The sequence below is a fragment of the Monodelphis domestica genome, chromosome 5 (assembly GCF_027887165.1).
Source record: "Monodelphis domestica isolate mMonDom1 chromosome 5, mMonDom1.pri, whole genome shotgun sequence".
In the NCBI taxonomy this organism is placed as follows: Eukaryota; Metazoa; Chordata; class Mammalia; order Didelphimorphia; family Didelphidae; genus Monodelphis; species Monodelphis domestica.
Window position 1 is genome coordinate 268,559,922 of NC_077231.1, and position 24,921 is coordinate 268,584,842.

Sequence of the window (24,921 nt, forward strand, 5' to 3'; positions counted from 1 at the left end):
TCAATTTCTGGCTAGAGCTCCAAAGCTTTGGTCAACTTTGGAATACATAATGGACTCCACTGTAAAATCGTTCAGTCAATTCTTTAATTAAAATAGGTCAATATAAGCACAGGCCCTTAGCTACTTCCTTTTTCACAATAATAGAATTTAAGAAGCAAAATCTTAATATCCGATTCAGGCTGCTACTTAATAGTGCCTCCTTATTACTTAACATTTCCTCAACTGGAAAATGAGGAGGTCCTATTAAATGATTTCTAAGACTCTTTTTAATGCAGCAAGGTGAAGTAAACTGATCACTGGATATTGAGTTGGAAGATTTGAGTTTGAAGTCCAACTTTGCTCCTTAGAGTCATTGTGACTTTAGGTGAGTCAACTATCCTTTGTTAAATGAGGACTAGATGGCCACTAAAGGCTTATCTAACTCTTAAGTCTATGATCCTATGACCTTAATGTATATTTTATTGGCTAATGAGCTTGGCCTCTCTTTTATAATGCTCTGACCAAAGGAAAACAGAACAAAATGTAAATAAATAAGACATAAATTTTCACTTTAAATGAAAATTTTTAAGGACATATTGATTGCTTGGAGTAATAAACACCAAATCCTTTCATTTCATAAATTCCTAGATCGATATATGCATTTCAGTGGCAATATAGCTACTGTTATCAGTAGTGTTACTTTGTATAAGCAAAATTGCTTAAACACACACACACACAAATTCACAATCACAGAACTTAACTGACACAAATGTTTCAAAAATAGACCGTATTTGAGCTCTTTATTTCACAACACATAAAGAGAATGGATGAAGCAAACTTTTAAGTGTTTGTTTCACACCCACTGACATCTGAGCAAAATGTTTTTAAAATTACTCAGGACAAAAGTTACAAAATTTGCACCACTATGGTTGTAAAACCATGTTTTCTTGGATGGAAATATAATTCAGCTTTCTACAATAGTAGTGAAATGACTGTTAACAATGAAAACTGCTCTAAAAAGAATTCTTTATGCCACCTGAAATTTTCTGAGTTGCAGTTCCTTCAAGTCTTCAGATTGTGGAATATTGACATGAAATATGACTAAGTCAACCTTTTCTCCTGGAAGATTATTTGCAGCATCTCAGCAAAATTGGGCATGTACTTTTGTTAAGAGCTCCATAGGATGTGTGAGGCTTTTTGTGTATGTGTGTATGGTCATCGACATGAATTCGATGGTCTTTCTTATAGTCATATTTTATGTAGAAACGAATGACAATTGAGCAGGGCTAGTGTGGTAAGCCAAATTTCTAAGTCTTTTATACTTACTCCCTTGAGAAAAAACCTTGCCAGTCCTTAAAAAGGAACAAATATTCCACAAGTGTGCAAAAGGCTGGGAAACAGACAGTACGAAACTGAATAATACGATTTCACAAGGAAACAATCACTTTGGCTCAAGGTTTGGGAAAGTTTTATCCAAAAGGGTAATTTATCAAACACAATAATAGATAAATGTCCTCATGTCATTTCACTAAATGAGAGCATGCTCATTCTGTTCAATGTTGCCCACGAGATCCTTTGTGTCACTAGTCTCCCGAGGGGACCCCGTATTAAAATAGAGGGTGTTGTCAAAGTTCCCTCCTTGAGATGGTCGAACTTGTCTTTTCTTGTACAAGAAATATGCAGCACCAGCAGCTCCTGTCAGAATTAAGAGCACCACTACTACAATGATCCCAGCTGAACTGTGAGACTTGGGGGCATTTCTTTTCTCTGGAACATCTGTAAAGAAGCAAGGACCCATCATAAGAGAAAAAGATTCTGATTTGGGGAGGAGTACAATGTTATTCTTTTTTTCATAGCATTGGAATTCATGACTATTTTCCCGTACCATGTTTGTCTAACAGAAATGAAGGGCAAGTAAGTAACAGAAAACACAACACAGAGCAACATGCAAAATGTTAATAATATCATCCAGTGGTAGATTTTAATCTATAAACAATTTTAATTCATTTAGTTGAATTGAATTTAAAATTAATTAAATCTATCAACAATTTTAGTTATGTGGGCCCTGATTAGCTATTTTATTATAATTTAAAAACTAACAAGGTTAGAACATGAAAATATAAAAATAATACAGATATATTAATCATATTAGCAGTGAAATTTCTAGAGCGTCCTTACCTTCTTTTCTTGGCAATGCCTGTGTACTTTGAACATCAATAACTTAAAAAAAAAAGACATTTGGTTAAAGCTTTCACGACTTTGTAATTAAATTTCACATGTGTAATTTATATTGTTTACTTCTCAAATAAATGTTAATAATTCCATATTTAGACTATGCTCTACTAATTTGTTATGCCTGTACTTAGCCAGCCTTTTCCCACATATTCCTATGCCCATCTTATACTTGTACTCATAACATCCTGTTATTGATGTAACTTTTCTATAATAATTATAGTAGTTCACATTTATTTGGCACTTTATAGTTTACAAAGAACTTTTCGAATAGGAACCATGTGTGATAGATATTGGAAGCATTATTATCTCCATTCTATAAAGGAGGAAACCGAGACTTGGAGAGGATTAAAACTTGTTCATGGTTATACTGTTGCCAGCAAGGGGCAAAGATAGGACTCGAAGGTCTCCTAATCTCCAGTCCACTACATCATGTTCCAAGGTATTATCCTAGATATATGGGGTATTGGTGAACTTTCTGGGGCTATAAATATCCCCAGAATGGTTCCTCCTAACCATTTGTGACTTTGACAGTACAAGAATATATCATCAAAATAAAATTATAAAGCTGAATTATATAATGTGAGCACAAAGATAAAGGGCTTTGCTTGTCCCAGAAGAGCAACAGACAGATATCTTTAAGCATGGCTAGGTTCAAATTATCCCTAAACTCTTAGGTCATTCTCCCCTTTTAATGCCCCCAGGCAGTTCCAATGTGGCTGGAACTGTATTGTACAATGAGCAATTACTTTTGCTTCCTTCTCCTAGCCCCTCATTTATGTCTGAGTAAAGGAGTTGGGGAAATGGTATGGCAAGTATTTCAATACTACAGGGGAAAATGCTTACTTTTTTCTCTTTTGCAAATGAATCCTCTGTAGGAAGAGCAGTAAAGGTTGTTCCACAGCCCACTCGAAGAATAGAGCTCTACGCAGTCCTCATTCCGTTCACCAGAGGGCTCTCCAGCCTTCCAGTTGACAAAAGATACTGCATCGTTGTTTATCCAAAGCCAGTTCCCTGATTGACAGAAAGGATGGTCCAAAATGACTTAGCACTAATCACTCTGAAAAACCTCAACTCTTCAGTCAATGACTTTATCTGCATGTCATTTTCAAAACAATAATAGGTTCCACAAATGTCAAACCAGGTTCTTCACCCATGAGGCTACCATGTCCCATTATTGAAGATGAACAGAAAACAATTCAATAAGCAAGAACTTTTTAAGAGTTTTAAAAAGCACCTTCCACTCACAAGGCACCATAGTTGGTGCTGAAAAAAATAAAAACCTATATGGCATAACCCTTGCCATCACGATGCTTATAATCCAGTACGGGAGCCAAGGAATCCACACGGACAGCTACAGTACAAATAGAATTTGATAATTGCATGAAGGAAGAATTTAAGCCCAGAGAAGGGAAAGTTGATTTCTAGCTTCCAGGGAAGACGTCACAGAAGATGTAGTATTTGAACAGATCTTAGAAGAACTGAAAGAATTTTAATAGGCATAAATATTAAGGAGATTATTCTATGCACCAGAATTTTAACAGCGAAAGTATAGAGGCAAAAATTCCCAGAAATTCATGAGGGGTACAGTTTAGCTGAACAATCAAACCCAGGTAGGGGAGGAGTATTTGGTAAGCTTGAAAGAGTGGGTAGAATCATATTTTAGAATGAATAAATGAATGAAAAGAATTAAATATTTACTATGTTCCAGGAACTGTGCTATGTGGTGAGGATATAAAACCAAAAATGAGAGCCTCTATCCTTAAGCAGCTAATATTTTAATACATAGAGACATTACATATCTATATCTAGGTAGACTACATCTTGATTCTTCAAGAGGATTCAACTCAGAAGCTCACCCCTCCCTCAGCACCTCTTGTCTCATGGGCTCTTTTTTCTCTCTAATTGGAAAGGGTGAGGGGATGAAAATTAGAGAACTGCTGCTTGATCCTTTTCTCCTTCAGGATGGCACACAGGGGATTCTCCTCATCATTTTTCACCCTGATTCCTTTTTGAACTTTATCAGCTCCAGAGTCTAGTCATTATCCTGCAAGATGAAGTTACCTTGGAAACTCATACCTCCTCAGATCATTTTTTATCCTGGCTTCATGACTTTATAGTGCCCGTACACCAAGTGACATTTCTCCACTATACACACTTTTCTGCCTCTTTGTGTGTATTCTCTTCCCCATTGGATGGTGAATTCCTTGGGGGAAAAGACTATCGTTTGCCTTCCCTTGTATCATCAGAACTTAGAACAGTGCCTGGCACATAGACACAATTAATTAATTCTGAATAATGACCAGAGAAGAATGTTTTGGTTGAGATAGTTATTAAGAATTGTGAATGGAGCCATGGAGTTGCAAACTGATGTGACTTTCCACTAGTAATTGTGTTTGAAGCATTGCTTTGAATATTGTTTCTGGAGTAACAGAGGTACCAAAGGTTAAGAAAGGGTCGGCATTATTCGCCACATGAAAAAGGACAGTAAAATGATGGCCAAGATGAATGACTGGATAGGACATAACGCAATAATTGCCTGGTGTGAGACTGACAGTGCACAGTGGACTTCCTGAGGCTACACTTATTCACAGTAAGGCTAGCCCAACCCAGACTGAGATTATCAAAGATGAATGGATTATGAATAGATTAATATAGAGAATGGATGTTGGAGGTCTGAATGACTTTTAGGGTCTTTGACCATCAAACTAAGAAGTCTAAACTATTGTAGGAAATGAGAAGCTACTTGGGATGGTTGATCAATACAATCACAAAAGCACATTAGGAAGATGAATCTAGGGGCAGTTAGATGGCTCAGTGGGCAGAATGCCAAGGCAGATAGGGAGCAAAGTGAGATGGGGGTGACGGAGACTAGAAATAACACTGTCCAAAATGAACAGAAGAGAAAAAATGAGATGTTGTTAAAGTTCACAGAAAAGAAGAAAAGGAAAAGAAAAAATCACATAGCAGGACAGAATTGAACGTCAAATTTTGAATTTATTATCTATTTAAAATTAAAAAATAAACTGCATATTATTAAAATCACCAGTTCTATATATAATCCTTTTTCTGCTTAGATAGATAAACATGATGCCTAATGTTAGGTATGATATCCACACATATGTTTGTAAATATATCTATATGGCATGATACCTAATTATAGAATATGTATAGATAAATGCATATTATATTCATATATGTATATACATATGCATATTCACTTTATTTGGCATTTAAATTCAGAAAAAAATAAATTTTTAAAAGTCCAAAATATGCCATATAATAGGTTTATCCACTCTTCATCTTTTATAATGAAAATACAATGGAAAAACCATAGGTGAATCACAATACCACTGAAATTTTTATTTTCCCTTAAAATAGAAGATTCCAGTTGTTCAATTTCAGTTTAAAAAACATTGTGCTTTTGACACCCAAGTCACTGCTTGGAGCTAGATATAGAAAGGTGAGAAAATTCTTGCCCTGAAGAAGCCCATCATATCTTGGGGATAACAAAGAGAACAGTGGCTACACCAATAAATATGAGAAAATATGAGAGTAGAATGTGATAGAAGTCATTTAGATACCCAATATTTATAAAATATACCCAAATATTTATAAAAGAGTATAAAAATGTCAGATGTGAAAGGGGCAAAAAGGAACTTCAAAGTGTTCAAGGAAAGTTGGAGGAGCAACAGGATACTACCATGGAAAGATATTTGGGGCAGGTGTTATCAGAGATAGGGCATGGAAAAAAAGATGAATTTTAACAAGTGGAAATGAAGGGAAAAGAAAAGTATTTTTATTCAATAAAGACAAAGTGATACTTACCTTCTACATTTCTAAACATTCCTATCCAAAAGTTGGTTTTGCTTTTAAGTGGCTCAACTTTATATTTCAGAAAGGATGATTCCACAGCTGACTCAATGGAAACCAAACTTGCACCTACAAAATGGACAAAGGAACAGATATGATTCAGAGGCATTGAACTTGTGGGAATTACATTCTCTGTGCCAGTTACTTGGGGCCTAATAGCCAAGATGACAAAAAGTGACCCTGGATCTTGACCTTCTCTTCACTAAGGAACTTATTCTTCCTCAAAATGACATAATATTTAATAATATGGTGCCTCCTTTTTCCTGGTCACTCAGTGGTTTTTCATTAGATTTCTGTAAATCAGGGGTTCTTTACATTTTTTGTGTCTTGGGCCTTTTTGGAAGTCCAGTGAAGCCTATATAAACTTTCTTAACATAATATTTTTAGGCAAGGAAACAAGTTTTTCTTAAATACATACTATGCTCTGCAGATATAAGCAAAAAGAAAGATAGTCCCTGCCCCATCATCCTAGGAGGAGAAAACGATATGCAAAAGCAAACTGAGAAGGGGGACTATGGTACTAAGATCCAGAAAGTCAGAAAAATGTCAGGAAGGGAATGGAAATTGGTTAGCCTGGACCCCTTCCCCAAAGGCATAAAATGAAATGCCTAGTATTATAAAGGAAATGAATCATATTGAAATAGTTATTAAAATGTGAAGGAAAAAGTCAGAGATTCAATTTGAGAACAACTCTAAATTAATTTAGATTTTTAACTTTGACCTCCAGAATGGTATTGGTTCATTTCTAAGTTGAACATCAGCATCCATTTATTGTATAATATATTCTCTGTGTATATGTGTGAGTATGTGTTGTCAGGGAAGGACACAGAGGAAATGAATTTCTCTGTAATTATTATTAAATTGCCTGGATCCTATACCAACAAACCAGCATAAATATACTTGGTGGCAATGTGGTAAAGTCAAAGAAGTAATGGATTTATAGCCAGAAGACCAAGATTTATACCCTACTAGATGGTTGACCTTGGGCATAGTCACTTCACCTGCTAGACGTCAGTTTCCTCATCTGTAAATTGAGGGTATTAAACATGATGACTTCTAAGGCCTCTTACATCTCCATTTATGATCTTACAAAATGTCTAATTTCTAGGGTTTATCATCAATCACAATGATTTTAAATAACAGCAACAGAAAGTTGTTGGTATGAGCATAAGTAATAAAATGAAGATTTACATTCTGCCCAACAACATAAAATGTTGCAATATAGTACCTGAGATTTGGCTATGTTGCATAAAGAATGAGGAAGCTAAAATTTGATGAATGATATGTGCTGGTGGTAGTGCCAAGAAAGAGTGAGAAGGAGAGGAGGAGAAGGCAGGAGAGAGAGAAAAAAAAGAGAGAGCAGAGGGGGCAAGGAAGAGAGGGTGAGAGAAAGGGGGAGAAAAGAGGGTGAGGGAAGAGAGAGAGAGAGAAGAGAGATTTAAGTTGAAATGAGAGAGGATGGAGTTTCCCTGATAAACTGAAGTGGAGGTCAAAATAATATTTTATATATTTAAGTATTTACAAAGCAATTCAGCTACTTTAAATTTACCTTTCTATAATACTGACCTCCATTTATGGAGATATAATTAAAATAATTTTCTGGTTCTGGTGAAATAACTCTAAGGACAGGAATCCCTGGCAAGGACCATCTAAGGACATAAGAGCTTCTGGATTTGAAAGCATTATGACCAGTGAGAAAAGAAAAAAATAATCTTTTAATTTGGTTGAAGTGTAGTAATCCAGTGAGTAGCCTTGATTTGGAAATTTGAGACAGATAAAAAAGGAGAAAGGCTGAAGCACTTTTGGTATACCTGTTGAGTACATCTCTGTAACTGTGGGATCGTACTAAAAAAAAATGGTTCTGTGTCAGTGGGAAATCCAAATCTTACTCACAATTCTGGGGTTTGGTCAAAACTGGGCAAAATATACTTTGGAGGAGATAATATGGTATTCTACACTCAAAGAAACTGTAAGGAAACAAATTGAGAAAAGTGGAAAATCATATATTTTACATACATTATTTGAGGAATTTAAGGGAAGCTAGTATCTACTGCTCCAATATGTACCATCTGTGAGCCAGCTCTCAATAAAACTCATACATACCCATTCGGTTACATTCCAGCAAAGACTGGCCCCAGCTTCTTGAAGAGGAAGATTCAATATAGTAGCAATAACGATGGAAAGGGATCCAAGAGATGTGTTCTGAATCTGGGCATCTGCCCGGTGATTGTGGAGGTTCCGTGTGAGGAATTACTAGGAGTTAGGAAGAAAGTTAAACAAAAAAGGTCTGAAGTTTATGAAACAAAAGATATTTCAGAATCAATTTAAGAGGAAAGAAAGTCTACCACTGAACTTATATAAGAAACCACTAATTGTTCTTCATTGATTTTATCTTTATCGCTATTTGAATTTTTATTATTTTATCAGTTCTTTTGATTTTGTCATCACAAGGTTATAGTTATTAGATCAAGAGAAGCCTAGAACCTTCCAGCTGAAAGAGATTTTTAATCCAATCTCCAAACATTCTATTTGTGGCTTGGCCAAGATCACACTGCTTGTTCATGGCTAAGCTTGGATCAGAACCTTAGCTTCTGGTGTGAATTAACAAAAACAGTTACATGTAGAATTAGAGTGAATTCCAACTTTGAAAAATATTATTTGTATGAACCTGAGAGGGTTACTTTCTTACTCTAGGTCTTACTTTCCATATATAAAAAATGAGGCAAACAAGGTCCACAACACTCCCAAGTACAAAGCAAACCAGATTAAAATATAATTGGTAAATATTTTACAATAAATAAAACTAAAGATAAAAGATAGAAAATGTTCCATTTTAAAACTAAGTCAACATGTGGGATTCTTTTGTACACGTTGATGGTCCTATTTTATATTTGAGTTTAACACTAGTGCATTAGATATTTGTTTTTTTTTTCTTTTAAAACTCTCACTTTCCATCTTAGAATCAATACTATGTATTGAAAAGTAGTAAGGCTTAGGCAATGGGGGTTAAATGACTTGCCCAGGGTCACACAGCTAGGAAGTAAAAGGCCAGTTTTAAACTTCCCATCTCCAGACCCAGTCCTCCATCCATTGAGCCACTTAGCCGCCTCCTATTAGATAGTCTTGAAAGCCTTTTCCAAACTGACATCTACATTCCAATTATTTTTTTCATGGTGCTCTCAGTCCAGTGTTATTTCCACAATGTTCTTTATAGTTGCTCATAATTCAGAAATTAAATAATCAGACATATGCATAGCAATACATGAGTTTAAATTCTTATACTCCTAGATGAAATTTTGAGATAGTATGTATGTTCTAAACTATTGTTTTAAATTATATCCTCACCATATAGCCACTGGACTTGGAGCCATCTAATGCTTTCATCCTACCTGATGCAAAGTTAGCATTTATTATATATCCTATTGCACCTCTGATGTTACAAGGAAAGGATGAAGAATTAGTTTGGGTACAGATTCTCTAATTCTGAGAAATCTATGAATGGGTTGTGTTCTACTAATTATTTTTTGTTAGAATTGCAATAGATCCCTGAAAAAATTGGAGATATATTTTAGGAAAGAGTCAGAAAAATTCACTAATAAACATTCAGAAGCAAATCAGTGACAAATAAACACTGTCTATGTGAGAAGTAGAAATGGCAACTGAACCTGTTATTTCACTGGTCTAGGGAACTCCCAGTTGGAAAATTACTACTACCAAGGCAGATCAACATAGGACCTTCTCTGCAATTCATATTCTAAGTAAGTTGTCTGGGGCAGGTTAAGTTTCTTGCCCATGATCACATAACCAATAGGTGTCAGAGACAGGACTTGAATCTAGGTCTTTCTGGCTCTGAGTTCAATTCTCTGTCCACTACACCAAGATAGAAAAATGATTTCTCCTTATGTCTGCACTGTTTGGGGCTGGAAGAAAGAATGGATAAAGAATGATTGATCTAACATCTTCTGGTAGAGTAGGAGAAAGTTTTTGCCCACTCACAAGTTCCTGAGACAACCTATGACTTAATGTTTCCAGAAGCACAGTACAATCCTTGTGGCAGGTACGAGCTAGTTTCAAAAATTCAAATCCCCAAAATATTCTTGTAATGTCTTCTTACCATCTGATTTTTTGCAGAGAAATTGGTAACTTTCATTACAAGGTGCTGTCTTCCAGAATCCTTCCAGATCCATATAGACACAACCTGATTTCAGCTGGGGTTCCCCAGAGGCCCAATTAGTATATCTCATTCTCCATCTATCAGTCCATGCATATTCACCCTGAGTCTATAAGGAAGACACAAACTTAAATTACATCATATAACATCAAATTAAGCAGCTAAAAAATTCATCTAGTTAAAATTCTTTTCTCCCCACAGAACCATAGACAATTTGAGTTGGAAGGCACATTAGAGGTCATCTAATTCAATGCTCTAATTTAACATAGTGAGGAAACTGATGCTCAGGGAAATGAATAACTATTCCAAACTCACAAATTAGCAAATAGAAGAAAAGAATGGAGAACCGAGGAATTCTGATTTCTTTTTTTTATTGTTCAAAGCCTATTTCCATATTATTGATATTTGCAATCGAATGATCATTTAAAGTCAAGATCCCCAATCATATCCCCATTGAACCACATCATAGATCATATGTTTTTCTTCTGCCTTTCTACTCCCACAGTTCTTTGTCTGGATGTGGATAACATTCTTTCTCATAAATCCCTCTGGATAGGAATTCTGATTTCTAATCCAGGACTAATACATCACAGTTCAGGATATCTTTTAATTTTCATATTCAATTTATTATTTTTTATTTAGTAATTCATGCAAATCAGCTTTTAAAAACAATACCACCTATTTAATGCCCTAAAAATGGCAAAATGCTTTAATTCTGTTGGGTGTTTTTCTGTTGAAAAGACATCTGTAGCTGGCAGGGTTCATTAATAGCCTCATATCCAACATTAGCAAAGCTATTCCATGCTTTGAGGAAATATTGTGTGGTACTTAGCACATAAATCAATCAGTGACATCTCTTATTAACTCAATAGAAATAATTAAATGTAATCATGCTACTTTGGTTGCAAATAATGGTGTAAGATAAAGCAAATTAATCTTATACAAAATAAATGCACCTTATATTTATGATGGATAATTAAGAATAAATAAAAACCTATTTTAAGCTCATGGAAGAATTATGATGATATTTATAAAGAAATATATCCATGTTAAATGTTAAAAATTAATTTAAAAATAAATGACCAAAAATGTGTATAGACTTTTTATAAATTAAAAAAAAGGATGTGTAAAGTTGATTTACAGTCAGTATCATAGTTCCTTTTAAGAGACAGTAGTGGGAGGACTTAGTCATGACCTTATTTACCAGATAAGTCTCTGGTTCAAGGCTTTTTTGTCATCTGGCAGTGTCTCTGTTCTTCACTGACAAATAACAGTTCCTCACTTCTTTCAGGACCACTTGAGAGATGGATTGTAAGGGAAATGCCAAACCCATATGGAAGCTCTATAGCTTTAGTAACCTATCATAACTGCCTGATAAGGAGCTCATGGAAAACACTATGTGCACCTAACCCCCAGCCCTACCCTTTCCCCCAAATTTCCTGCAGGTAGTTATAATTGCATTTAGTGCTCAAATGAGAGACTATCTGGGCAGGGAATGTCCACTGCAATAATAAAGATGGCATTATCTATCTGTTGTCCATTTTGTGGGACTCTTGCCATAACTCTCCTTAAGTTCACTACAGCAGATCTCTCTATACTATAGATCTTTCTAACTCTCTTCTGACATGTCCAGGATATTACACAGGCTTTCTAGTAATCAATCATCTTTCAGTCTCACAACTGGCCATCTTCTTCTTCCATAACATATCCTTCTTTACTTTGGTTTTTCCCAGTTACTATTTGTTTTAGGTTGCATTCTGCAGGTTGCACACCACCACACCCTTGCCCACAGACCTCTAGCTGGTACTCATGTTTAGTTCTTTTATGACTAGTTTCCTTTGCAGTGCAGGTATAGAACAACATAAGTAGAATATTGGTTTGTTTGGTTTTTTTTAAATGAGCCTTTTTCCAATAGAAGTTTGATAGGATCAGAGATTTTATAGCTAGAAAAAATCTTAGAGATCATTGAATCAAATTGTCATTTTACAAATGAAGAAACTGAGACACAGAAAGACACACAGCTGGTGCCTAAAGGAGGTTGTGAAAGCAGAAGTTCCTGCTTCCAAACTTAGTTCCCTATCCATTATACCACACTGCCTCCCATTATGAAAGAAGTTATGCAACTCTCCATAGGCAATCTAGTCTACACTCTTCCTCCTGTTTTATCCTGGGTCTAATTCATCTATTTGTTCTTTCTGTCCAAGATGTGTATACTGATCAATAAGCTCCCCACCTATGCTTTTACTTGTCTTTTCTTATGTGAATTCTTACAAATGGCTATAGATTTCTTCCAAGAGGTTCTGCAATGTTGCAAAGCGTGACACAATCAATAATCTACCAGCCAAAATTTATGTAGCACCAATCATGTGCCAGTCACTGGTCATCCATCCACAAATGAAACATATGGAAGACCACATCATCCACAGAGGAGTCTTCTTGAATTTGGATCTCCATCATGACAATAGCCAACTTCTACTGACAACCATGTGTCTCTTTGCTTTATCCCTCACCTGATATTTACAATCAGAGTTTATTAATAGTCCACCTTTCAAAAAATCTTTAATTTTAATGCATGAATGGGAGACAATTTGTTGAGAGCCAATAAGGTGACACTTTCCTCTACTAAATCAAATGTTTGTTTATTTGTTTTTTTAATTAACTAAAATGGCAGAATATAATTATGCATTCTCTTAGCTTTTCTGGCCATTGGAATACTATGAAGAGCTGTCTACTATGCAATATGACTTACAAAATTCTAGCTGGAGGGACAGTTAGGTGGCTCAGTAGTTAGAGGGCCAGTCCTAGAGATAGGAAGCCCTGAGTTCAGGTCTGGCCTCGGTTGCTTCCTAGCTGTGTGACCCTGGGCAAGTCACTTAACCCCAATTGCTGAGCCCTTACCACTCTTCTGCCTTAGAATCAATACTTAGTATCAATTCTAAAATGGAAGGTAAGGGTTAAAAATTAATCAATCAACCAATTAATTAATTATCCCTGTCAAGTCAGGAAGTGTATATTATGCACCACCTATGTGTTAGGCACTGTCCTAAACATTTGTTTAGTAACCAAAGTAACAATATATTTCTGAAGAAAATAAATCAGAGAAATCATAGCCTTTTCATTTACAAAAAACACCTAAAGAAAGTTGCCCCTAAATGGAAGACTGGCTCATTATTTCTCTTTGGAAAGGACAATAAAGGATTTGAAAGATTTTATTTTATTTCACAACTAAACACAGTAAGGAACATTATTCCATGTGAAATTTGGTGATTCCATATTTCAGGGATCATGATAAGCTTTTGCAAAGGGAGCCCTTTGGGGGAAAAGGCTTTTTATATAAATAAGGAGAGGTAGGGAAATTCTATTTTAAAAAACTTGATATGTCTCTCCAAATTAAATCATCATACAGTATGAGAGTCAGCATGGGATAGTGTGAAGAACTGCCATCAAAATGAGGAAGACATGTTCAAGTCCTGCCCCTGACACATCATGGCCATGTGACATTGGGCAAATGATTGAATCTCTCAGCATCCCAAGCGACTCTAAAAAAATATGTTGTGGAGTGTAAAAAATAGACTCGAATACAGGACTACAATCCCCATGAGCCTTTGCTCCACTTCCCCAGAATGCCTTGTAATCTCACCTGGGCCGAGATCGAGAAGGGATTTAAACTGAGGAAAAGGCTTTTGAGGGGTCTTTGGGACTAGCGTTTTAGAGCAGGAGCGTCTCTTGCGTGATGTGAGGTTATTTTGTCTAGGCCTCTGGCCTAGGCACATGTTTCTTACTTGTATATTCTTTTAATCCTTAACTTTAATAAACCTCTAAAAAATATAATACTCCTTGCATAGAGAAACTAATTTCTACCTGCCTCAGTCTCCCCATCTCCCCTAAATTTTAATCTTTACAGTTATGGCGACCTAATGGGAAAAAAAAAACTCAATCTTCTGAATTCTTTTCTGATCTTTAATTCAGTTTTAATAGCTAGTACCTAGAAATTTTTTTTGAGCCATATCTCTCTGGCCAAGGTTTTCTACCCTCGCAAAGCTGCTACAGGCTCTGGACCTGCTGCCCACCCCACCTGGCTCGGCCCGCCGCTTCCTGCCTGCAGCCTGCAGCCCTGATCGTCCTCACCTGGTACCTGGTCCCGGCCTTGCCCACCCCCGCAGCCGCTCCAGCTCCTGCTCCTGGCCTCTCACCGGCCCGCTGCCTGCCTATTTCTGCGCCCCAGACCCTTGAGCGTGACCCCAGCCGGCTCATCACCCAGATCCTTGGAGTAGATCGCTCAGGACTCATTGTGACCAGCTGGTAACAGTATTGGCCACGTGGGCGGAGGGGAGAGACCAGAGGGAAAGGAGACCGGTAATTTCCCTTAGGCTAAGCCTCCACGTGGCTGGGGATATTGGCCACAGGGGTATCAGAAGGGAAAGAGAGAAAAGACTAGAGATCAGAAACAGACTTTTCAAACAGAAACTTAATAGCAATGGGCTGTTTAAAAGGATTTTTGACTCTTCTGGCAATTTCATTGATTTTGCCTGCCTGTCTGGGAGCAGACTCAGCCCAAAGATTCAACTTTAACTTTGGGGAGGAAAATGGGTGGCCCAGCGAACTGGAAGCCAGGCCCAGAGACGGGAGGTCTCTAGTTAAAGTCTGGCCTCGGATGCTTCCCAGCTATGGGGCCCTGGACGGATCCCTTGAACCCCTTAGCCTAGCCTTTACTACTCTACCTTCAGACAATAGACATTTAAATGGATAATTAAAAACAAACAAACAAACAAAAAAACCCCAAGGAACTTTGAAGAGACTAAAGGCTATATTCTAAGACATTTCAGACTCCAATGGTTTATAAACATCTCTGTATTCTATTGCATTTTTTGTTTAAGGTTTAACTTTGTGATTTTAAGTTCATATATTACTGGATTCAATATTATTCTGCTTGAACTGAAGGTTGATTGAATTTATTTTGAATGTACTGAGTTTTGAAATTCTGTTGTTTTTCCCCTATAACTATTGAACAAATATTATTGTGAATAAGCCCATATATGAAAAAACAGCTTTTTTCTATTTTGCTGAGGATAGATGGACTTCAGAACTGGTTATAATTGTATTAACAACCTTTGGAATTTTAATGTGCTAAATACCTCAAATGATTTGATTTTAAGGGATTTTTAAATATGATTTTTGGAATTTTTTTTTAACAATCTGGTTATTTTTGCCTGCCCCTACCACGAGGTAAGGCCCATTCTAGTAGCTGAAGTGAAATGTATTTTATAAACCCCAACCTTCCCACATGTGAATGGAAGTTGGGCAGTTAATTTCAGGGCATTTGTACCCTTAAAAAGCCTCCAAAAGGAGCACCCCTTTATTTATACTCTTCAGCTCACTACTTTATTTGCACCAGAATGATATCTAGATTTCTTGATTATGTTCTTAACCCTAGATGAGTTTTACTTTGTTTAAAAAAAAATATGTTTATTACCAAGGTTGAAAGATTGCTACGTTTGTAAAAATTGTGACAAATGTCCATCAATTCATAGGTTTTAAAAATGTCATACAGCAACTTATGTGAAATATGAAAGTGTGTGTGTTTGCTATTGTAATTAATTGGGCTATTGAGAATTTTGGGGATTTTGATTTCTACATATTTGTACTACTGTATTTTTAAAGATGAAAAAATTGTTAACCTTGTTCAATTCATTTGCCTTCTACTCACAGTGATCATGGCCAGATACAAAGAGGAAATGGATCTCATTTTTTGGTGAAAAAGCCTTGTATTTTATATTTTCTTAGCTGACACAGAGTGTCAATGATTATAAGCTATATTTTTGAATTTTTTAAAGCTCTTTTATTATTATATTTTTCTTGCATGTGCAATATACTTTTTCAGTTTTTTAATTATTTTTTCTCTCCTTTTTATATTTGAAGCACATGTCACCAGTATTAAGATTTTCTTTAACCTTTTGATTTTCAGTGCTACAAGTTTAAGATACATTTTCTAATGCATGCCCTAAAAAGCTTGTGACTATAAAAATGATGCCACTAATTATTTAAATAAATTATGGGACTTTGCTTAATGATTCTGTCTGATTCCAGGACAAGAGATACACACAAGAGCCATTTCATAGGGCCAAAGAAAGGCCAATCTAGGATGGATTGATGCACTTCTAAGCCAATACAAAGGTCTTGAACCTAGTGTGAAGACTCAAGGTTACTATGTTTAACATGTGTTAAGACATAGGCTTTCCTTGTATCTACACTCACTCTGAAGATACTCAAAGATGAGTATCCCCAAAACCTTGGCTCCTACTTGGCTTCTATAATCTGGTCCCTTTCTTTTCTGCCTCTTAATGTGTGGTACCTTTCTGTAGTCCTGACACTGACTGGGTAAATGCATCATTACTTAGATCATTTTGATTGGGCCCTGATTGAAGGACCTGTTATAGATTTATTTTTCTTCTACTTGGAATTTTTACACATAAGACTTTGATAGTCTATATTTTCATCCAGAAATTTTTCTTTTCTTTTGGATTTTCTGATGTCTTTTTAATATCTCTTGCCAATTGATTCATATACCTCATACCTCAGCCATGCATCCCTAACTGATTCTGAATCTTTCAATCACCCACAACACGGGGGAATGTAAAAAAAAAAATCATTATTTAAATTGCAAAGTTTCAATTCCTTTTGAGAAGAATTTTAGGTAAAGAAGATGCTACCTCTCTGAATCCAGAACTGAACTGTTGGAGAAGCCACCATGAAGAAGCCTCCAGACCACAAGTTGCACAAAATTGAACTTTGGGTGTGGTTGATTGAACATTTATTTGTATGTATACTTTTATGCCAAAGGGGACTGCCCCCTAATGGCTTTTTGTCAATGTGTTCAGCAATTACTAGTTTTATTCTTTTTTCTCTTATCCTCACACTATTGCAATCTTTTAAGTTTATTATGTTTTTATGATCCTTTTGGGGAAAAATTAATTTTTCCAAAATGATCATACGGGGGAATGTAAAAAATAGACTCGAATACAGGACTACAATCCCCATGAGCCTTTGCTCCACTTCCCCAGAATGCCTTGTAATCTCACCTGGGCCGAGATCGAGAAGGGATTTAAACTGAGGAAAAGGCTTTTGAGGGGTCTTTGGGACTAGCGTTTTAGAGCAGGAGCATCTCTTGCGTGATGTGAGGTTATTTTGTCTAGGCCTCTGGCCTAGGCACATGTTTCTTACTTGTATATTCTTTTAATCCTTAACTTTAATAAACCTCTAAAAAAATATAATACTCCTTGCAGAGAGAAACTAATTTCTACCTGCCTCAGTCTCCCCATCTCCCCTAAATTTTAATCTTTACAGGAGAAGGGTGCTGATTTGCATAAGGAGAGAGATCCATATGAGGAGTTCCATACCCTAATGAAATCATTGTTTTATATTTTAAAAAAAGAAGAAAAAAAACAACTCTTGAAAGTTACTTTAATGAAAAGGTGGAATAGATGAGGAAGACAAGTTTTATATGGGAAAATAATTATCAGGAATAAAGGATGAGAAAGGCCAATGACTAGTAGATCCTACAAAAGCCTCAAACTGACATACCATGAATCCTTTCTTAAAGAAAGGAATTCTTTCAGTATTGGACATGGAGAGCTTCAAATAATACCACAAGATAAAAGAATTGTTTCTATTTTAGTAGAAATAGAAGAGACTCATCTTTAATATAGGAAGGACTCTTGATTCAGATGGCTGTGCACATTCAGACCATTGACTCACTAGAACAAAGGCCAAAATCAACACAAAGCTAGAACAATAGAAATGAAAAATGATATACTGTTCATTTTTTAAAAATAAATCTTTACCTTCTGTCTTGGAATCAATACTAAGTATTATTTCCAAGGAAGAAGATCAGAAAGGACTAAGCAATTGGGATTAAGTGACTTGTCCAGGGTCACATGGACTGGAAAAGGTTTGAGGCCATTTTTGAACTCAGGACTTCCTATCTCAAGGCTCTCTCTCCACTGAACTGCCTATGCTGTTCATTTAAAACAACTCCATCTGATCTATGGAAAATCATTATTGAGGATGAGCAATGGTATGTGGAAAGAAGAAAGGAGCCATTCTTCGATAATTTTACATGGATAAACTTCATTGGTATGAATCGTTTGACATTAATGAAGAAACAACAAAAATAAAAGCTTAAAAGCTACCTTACTCAGAAAATGCTTGACTGAGAATATTGATAAAATAGAGGTATATGGCAGCAAAGAAAAATACTGGTTTGGAATATACATTTTTATAAATCTCAGTAAAGAAAGTGATGGAAGATTATAGGTCATGTTGCATCATAAAAAGAGTGGACAAGAAAACCAGTTTAAAGAGAGCTCAGCAAGAAACCCAATGAAATCATCCCAAGAGTATTTACAAATAAAAATGGAAAGAAAACAGTAAATAGAAGAAAAAAATGGAATGGTGCTACCTGAAAAAAAGGCAAATGATTAGAAATTAGAATCAGGATATGGACAGGGAAATTCTCAAAAAGGATACAATATATGGAATTCTCTGATAAGGCTTAAGGGAATTTTTGTGAATTCTTTAACACATTGAAGGAAAACTTTACATTCTTCTGATATCTTACCAAGTTGCTGTTCAGACCAATCCAGACAGGTTCATTGTTCTTAATAACTTCCAGCCATAAAAAAGAGTTGACATAAGAATCTAAGATGCTGGCAATCTGTGAGGACTTATCCTTGCAATATTCATCTGCATCTTTCCATTTCATTTTTGATGGCACAACTGAATAGCTGCTATCACCATACTCGATGAAGCCCTCAGATGGGGTTGGTGGCAAAGAATGAGGCAGAGAAGGGTCTGAAATTTTTAAAAAAGATAGCATTTTAATTTTCTCAATGAATAAAAATTGATTGAGCTGAGGCTTTGCTGGATACGTGTCTCTGTTTTGGCTCAGAATGATTAGAATTGAAGATGTATCCTAACATATACAGAAAAGCACATAACTATTCCTTGCATCTGCACATCATTCGTGTGTATACAGTATTTATTCTATGACTCTTTTCCTGTAACAAATGCAGATGCTCTGGCTGTCTTTATTAGTCTTCAGAGGCAGTCATTTCCAAACTAGTTTTAAAAACAACTATGTTAAGATCACGTTAATCTGATAAAGAAATATATTTCCCCCAAATGATGAATAGACTTTTGCAAATTTATGAGAAATCTGAGAATCACAAATGAAATATTCAGTGGCAAAGAATGGACTAATCTCCCTAGAAAGGAGAAATCTACTAGAGTCATTATTTTAAACCTTCTCCCTTTCGACTTTCTTTCCCCATCTTCTCTGAACTCCTGTGTTGGAAATTAGCATGATCTTTGACCCATTAACTCCTCCAAACCATCCAGGTTTGCCTTCCTATGGGTTGCATACGTAGATAAGTTCTGATCTTTGGCAGAAGGCATATAGGGAAAATTTGACTCAATAACTATCCAGTCTTATCCCTGGTGTCCATCTGTTGCTCATTCCAATGGCTTTGATTTTGACCTCTTGTGTTTTCCATCATCTTGACACCTCAACCCATATTAACAAACATTACCTAATTCTCTGATCTTATTCCTGCAAATACTCTTCCCCTCACTTTCCCTTCCCCAGTACAAGTGCATCTGCCATTATAATTGACCACAAGTGAGTTTGGGAAACTGGTTCCTGGCTATTTGGTGCCTTTTTTTGGCATATATGGAATATGCTTTGATGGGTTGCTAAGTTGGAACTCGGTGGATCTATATTTACATCTATATCTTTATTGATTTATATCTATACAGTAGCTGTGCTACCTATCATCTTCTCTGCCAAAGATAGATGGCAGGGGTCATCTATCTTTGATATCTTCTTTTATTTATTACAGCCTTGCGTGCCTGGCACATAGTACTATATCAATGTTAGTTATTATTATTATTATTATTATTATTATTATTATTATAGCCCTAAAGTTCTATTGGTCCATGGTCACATATGTGGGATCTCTCACTGACAATATGACAACAGTAATGTCCTTTGGAACAGAAGTGATTGATAGAAGGGGAAGCATTTGCATCTGGCAGTTTGACCACTACCAAAAGTATCTTTGACTGGATTCTGACCACACAGGAAGTGAAATGTGAATTGGCTAATTAGCAGAATTACAAAACTGCATTGTGTCTTGATTAGACTTAACTAACAGCCTTTTAGCAGATTGCAACAGTACTTATAAGTAAGCTACTAAATTCTGGTCTAATCATTCCATAATAATATTATTTTTTAATCAATTTCCCCTATTCTGCATGGAATTTAAATGACTTATCTCATACCTGATTCATGTTTATACACTGAGTTCTTAAAACTATATATGTAACTTTTCCTCTTTATTGGAAACCCTTAGATTCATACCCTAATTATCATTATAATTTCCCCAGAATTCTGGGGTTGAGATGATAAGCCAAAGAATGTGAGATTTTGAGCATCCTATTTTGCTTATTAAGAAAAGAGACTTCCCCTCGAGCTTAAGTGAGGCAAAAAAGCAAAGGTTAAAGACAAGGGAATGATGCAGGTCAGCAGCATGGAGACAGTCAAGTGGTTTTCCCTAATCTCTAGGCAAAAATACATTTTATGATGTTCTGGTTTAAACTTTAGGAGGTTTTTGTTTGCTTATTTCCCTGAATTTTTGACTTTTTAGCTTTCTTGATCAAATATATCTGCTTACTTCTTCTTGTCTTTTATGGAATCTCTTTCAATAAGTCTCTGACCTGTCAGCACAGAACCAGAGGTTTTCATTAATGAGGAAGGAACCTTCGACAATATCAAATTCTATCCATCTTTAAATAAGAATCCCACCTATAACATACCTAGAAAGTACTCTTTCAGCTTTTATTTGAAATCCTCCAATGAGAAGGATTCTATTATATTCCAAGAAAATATATGATATTTCTGGGCTGTTCTAAATGTGGGAAGTTTTTCCTTTAATCAATTGAAATATATTTTTCTACAGCTACCAAGTTCCCTTCTACCTAGCTGAAACTTATTTCCTGGCTTTCCTCTGGCCTATGCTGAAAAGTTACCAAGAACTGTTTTGTCAGCCTAAGTTACAAACAAGGAATGTAAAAGATAAAAGGATATGGATGCAGGTTTAACTGATAAGGAATAAAACCTCAGAGAGAATTAAAATTCATGCTTCCTTTTTCTCTGATGCTGCTGCCACCTTGTGTCAATAGAATATTATGGGGACAAGTAACACAGGCTATCTTTTCCTTTCTTCCTCCCTCCCTCCCTCCCTTCCATCCTTCCTCCCTCCCTTCCTTCCTTCCTTCCTTCCTTCCTTCCTTCCTTCCTTCCTTCCTTCCTTCCTTCATTCCTATCTTCGTTCGTTTGCTCGTTCATTCGTTTGTTCGTTTGTTCGTTCATCATTTATTAATGCTAAAAATTCAGTAAATGCGGCATACATAGAGTTGTCCAAGTACATTTTATTTGAGGGAAATCTATGGTTATCTTTGGAGAAGGAAATGGCAAAACCCTGTGGTATCTTTGCAAAAAGAAAAAAAAAAGAAAAACATCATGGGATTATGAAGACTCAAAAATGATTCAACAACTAAACAACAAATGGTTATATTAATACAATTGGGAAATTGCTAGACCATTTCCCAAAAATGAGGATAGGAAAGAAACAGATAGAGGAAAATTCCTGTGGATAGATATTATTATGAAAGGAAACTTGGTTACTTTGCACTATTCTAAGTTTTGCAATTAAATACAAAATCAGAAGAGACATCACAGGTTACTAAGAGGAAAAGCAATAGTGGAATCTGTAGGGTCTTCTGGTACTTACAAGAATCTTGGACCTAAAGTTGAGAAAGACTTCAGGTCTGAACCTTCCCAGATTAGAAGGAATAAGAAACACTTAAATATTTATGAAATCGTGTGGCAAAATCCTCCACACTGTTAATGCTAGTTTTCTTAGGCTTGTTCAGTCATTTTAGTCATATCTAACTCTCCGTGATCCCATTTGGGGTTTTCTTGGCAAAGATACTGGAGCAGTCTGCCATTTCCTTTTCCAGCTCATTTGACAGATGAGAAATCAAGGCAAACAGAGTTAAGTGACTTTCCCAGGGTCACATAGCCAATAAGTGTCTGGGGCCAGATTTGAACAGTACCAGATAGCTTCTCAGTGCTAGCACTTGATATAAATTTCGATGTTAATTTAGACATTTCTTGGTTTCCCAGAAAGTATTCTGGAGGTTTGTGAGAGGTTGAAGAGCTTTTTCCCTCGACCTCCCATCTGAAGAGCTACTCTAAAAAAAGAGCCGATCTTTTACTTATTGCCCTCTAGTAATATTTTTGTAGGTTTATTATAAAGGAATTATCACTAGGCAGAGTAGATGGATTCTTATGGTATAGTGTTATGAATCTAAATGCTCAAAAACTAAGTAGACCTGGACATACCTGTCCCACACTGAGAAGTGCCTATGATTAACAAGCACTTGGACCAGTATGACAATAATGGATCAAGTTCCTGAAGCACTGATGTAAAAAGTAATGCCATGCCCATTATAGCAAAACTCCATTGATAACCAAAAATATTAATAACAATATATTTGGGGGTCTTCTTGGTCAGACCCCTGATTTCATTAGAAAAGGGAAGTGATGCAGGGATTCTTTAACTAGGCAGAGAAACAATTATTTTACAAGTCATTGTCTTAGACAGCTGCCTGGAGCAAGGAAAAGTTAAGCAAATTGCCCAACGTGGCACAGCATGAGGTGGGACTTGAACTCTGGTATTCCTGATTCAAAGCCCAATATTTTATTGACTTTACTTCTCTGCCTCTGTAATGTGGGAATTATTTTGGGGAAAAAAACTACATTTTGTTTATTTCAAGGGGGAAGCAAGTTGGTGCAGTGGATAGAGAGAGCATCAAGTCTAGAATAAGGAAGACTGACTTTCCCGAGTTCAAATCTGGCTTCAGATACTCATTGGTTATGTGACACTGGGCAAGTCACAACTCCATTTGTTTCAATTTCTTCATCTGTAAAATGAGCTGGAGAAGGCAATGGCAAACCATTCCAGTATCTTTGCCAAGAAAACCATCTCCAAATGGGTCACAAAGAATTGGATGCAACTAAAACAATTGAACAATGAAATCTAATAGAAATGGGGGAGGTGACAGATGATTTCCTAAAGTTATAACAATCATCTGAAAAGAAAGCATCAAATAGAAGCAATTAAAAATGGAAAAATCAACTTCAAGTTGAATTACCATAAAGCTTCTTGGTAACAAAGACCTGGAAACATCACTGAATTCGCTCCATAAAGAGTTATATCATTTCCAATTCCTGTTTATGGAAATCCAGTTCTCCTGGTGAGATTTTGTTTGTTTAAATGTTTATTAAAGGTTTACATTTCCTTCTAGGATAGAAATGATGAAGTATACAGAGAAAAGTATATGGAATCAACAGAAAAATCAGAAATAAAAAGGAAGTTACTATTCAACTCACCAGAATCAGTCTGGCATATGTATCCTTTTTCATTTTCACAGATTTCATCAACCCATTTTCCTGACTCTAGTGATGTACCTCCAACAACAACCACACAATCGACCTGAATGAGGACAAGTGGGAAATGGAGGGAAACCTTCATCACAAATGATTCAGTGGGAGAGAAGGGAAGACATGGCAAGGCAAGGTGAGAGAACCTGCAATACATACGTCTTCATAGGAAAGGAGACTTCTTCGACCAGCAGGAAAACCTTTTGCCCAATTTGTATACTTGACTCCTCGGCCATTTGTCCAAAGAAACTTGTTCTCTGAATTGATGTCATTCATTCCAATCCAGCTGTCATGAGTAGAACCCCTCAGCTGAGTAATAATGAATGCTGAAAGAAAGTTTAATATGATGATTTTAGTCATAGTGGGTATGGGGTGGGGTATCACCTTATAAAAATAAATCCAAATAACATCAAGATGCTTAGTTTATATTTTTGTCTACAAGGATCATTTGAAGATATTTGTACTATCAAAAAAATAAGCAAATAGAGTGTCCTTATAATCCATACCATATAAACCCACTCACATCTTTTAAGGGGATTTTCCCAAAAGGTGCTTTTTTTGTGGGGTTGGGACAAAGAAGAACATTTAAAAATCCAAGTGTACTTGGGTTTTTTTTTTATTATTCAGAGAAATGCATTATGACAATAGAGGGGCAGTGTGGTGTTGTGGAAGGAGATTTGGAGCCCACAGTACATGTTCCAGTTCTGACTGATACTGGATAAGTCACAACCTTTTACCTCATTTGTATAACAAGAATAGTAATATTTTTACTATCTACCTTAGAGTCATTGTGGAAAAATTCCTTTTTCACATTCAAAATAATCTATAAATATGAGCCATGATTATTGTTATTCCATCTTTATTCCATGTAGGGATCTGCTACAACAAATGTGTAGGGCAAGAGCAGCACAAGATAGGCAGGCATGGTTGAATCACTGGATGGAACCATTAATCTAAAATTATGGATTCTTATGGATAGTGACTATTCCTGATATCTTAAAGCTTCCACTGATTCTTCTTTCCAATAAAAGAGGGAAATTTGTATTTGAGTCAGGCAGAAATAAGTTCTGATATAGGGAGATGTTGACTTACTTAAAAATTA

General features: G+C 36.0%; 1 protein-coding gene across 1 annotated transcript in view; it reads right to left on the minus strand.

The window, feature by feature from the left end:
* Window positions 1-751: 751 nt before the first annotated feature.
* Window positions 752-24,921, minus strand: part of MRC1 (mannose receptor C-type 1) — a 126,701-nt gene continuing 102,531 nt past the window's right edge. The window contains exons 22-30 of the mRNA XM_007504912.2: window positions 23,979-24,145; window positions 23,769-23,871; window positions 18,873-19,105; window positions 10,199-10,364; window positions 8,188-8,337; window positions 6,040-6,153; window positions 3,058-3,225; window positions 2,158-2,199; window positions 752-1,755 (exon numbers count right to left, since the gene is read on the minus strand). Of these exons, the coding sequence (XP_007504974.2) occupies window positions 1,508-1,755; window positions 2,158-2,199; window positions 3,058-3,225; window positions 6,040-6,153; window positions 8,188-8,337; window positions 10,199-10,364; window positions 18,873-19,105; window positions 23,769-23,871; window positions 23,979-24,145 (1,391 nt within the window). The 3' untranslated portion in view covers window positions 752-1,507. The remainder of the gene's footprint in view (window positions 1,756-2,157; window positions 2,200-3,057; window positions 3,226-6,039; window positions 6,154-8,187; window positions 8,338-10,198; window positions 10,365-18,872; window positions 19,106-23,768; window positions 23,872-23,978; window positions 24,146-24,921) is intronic.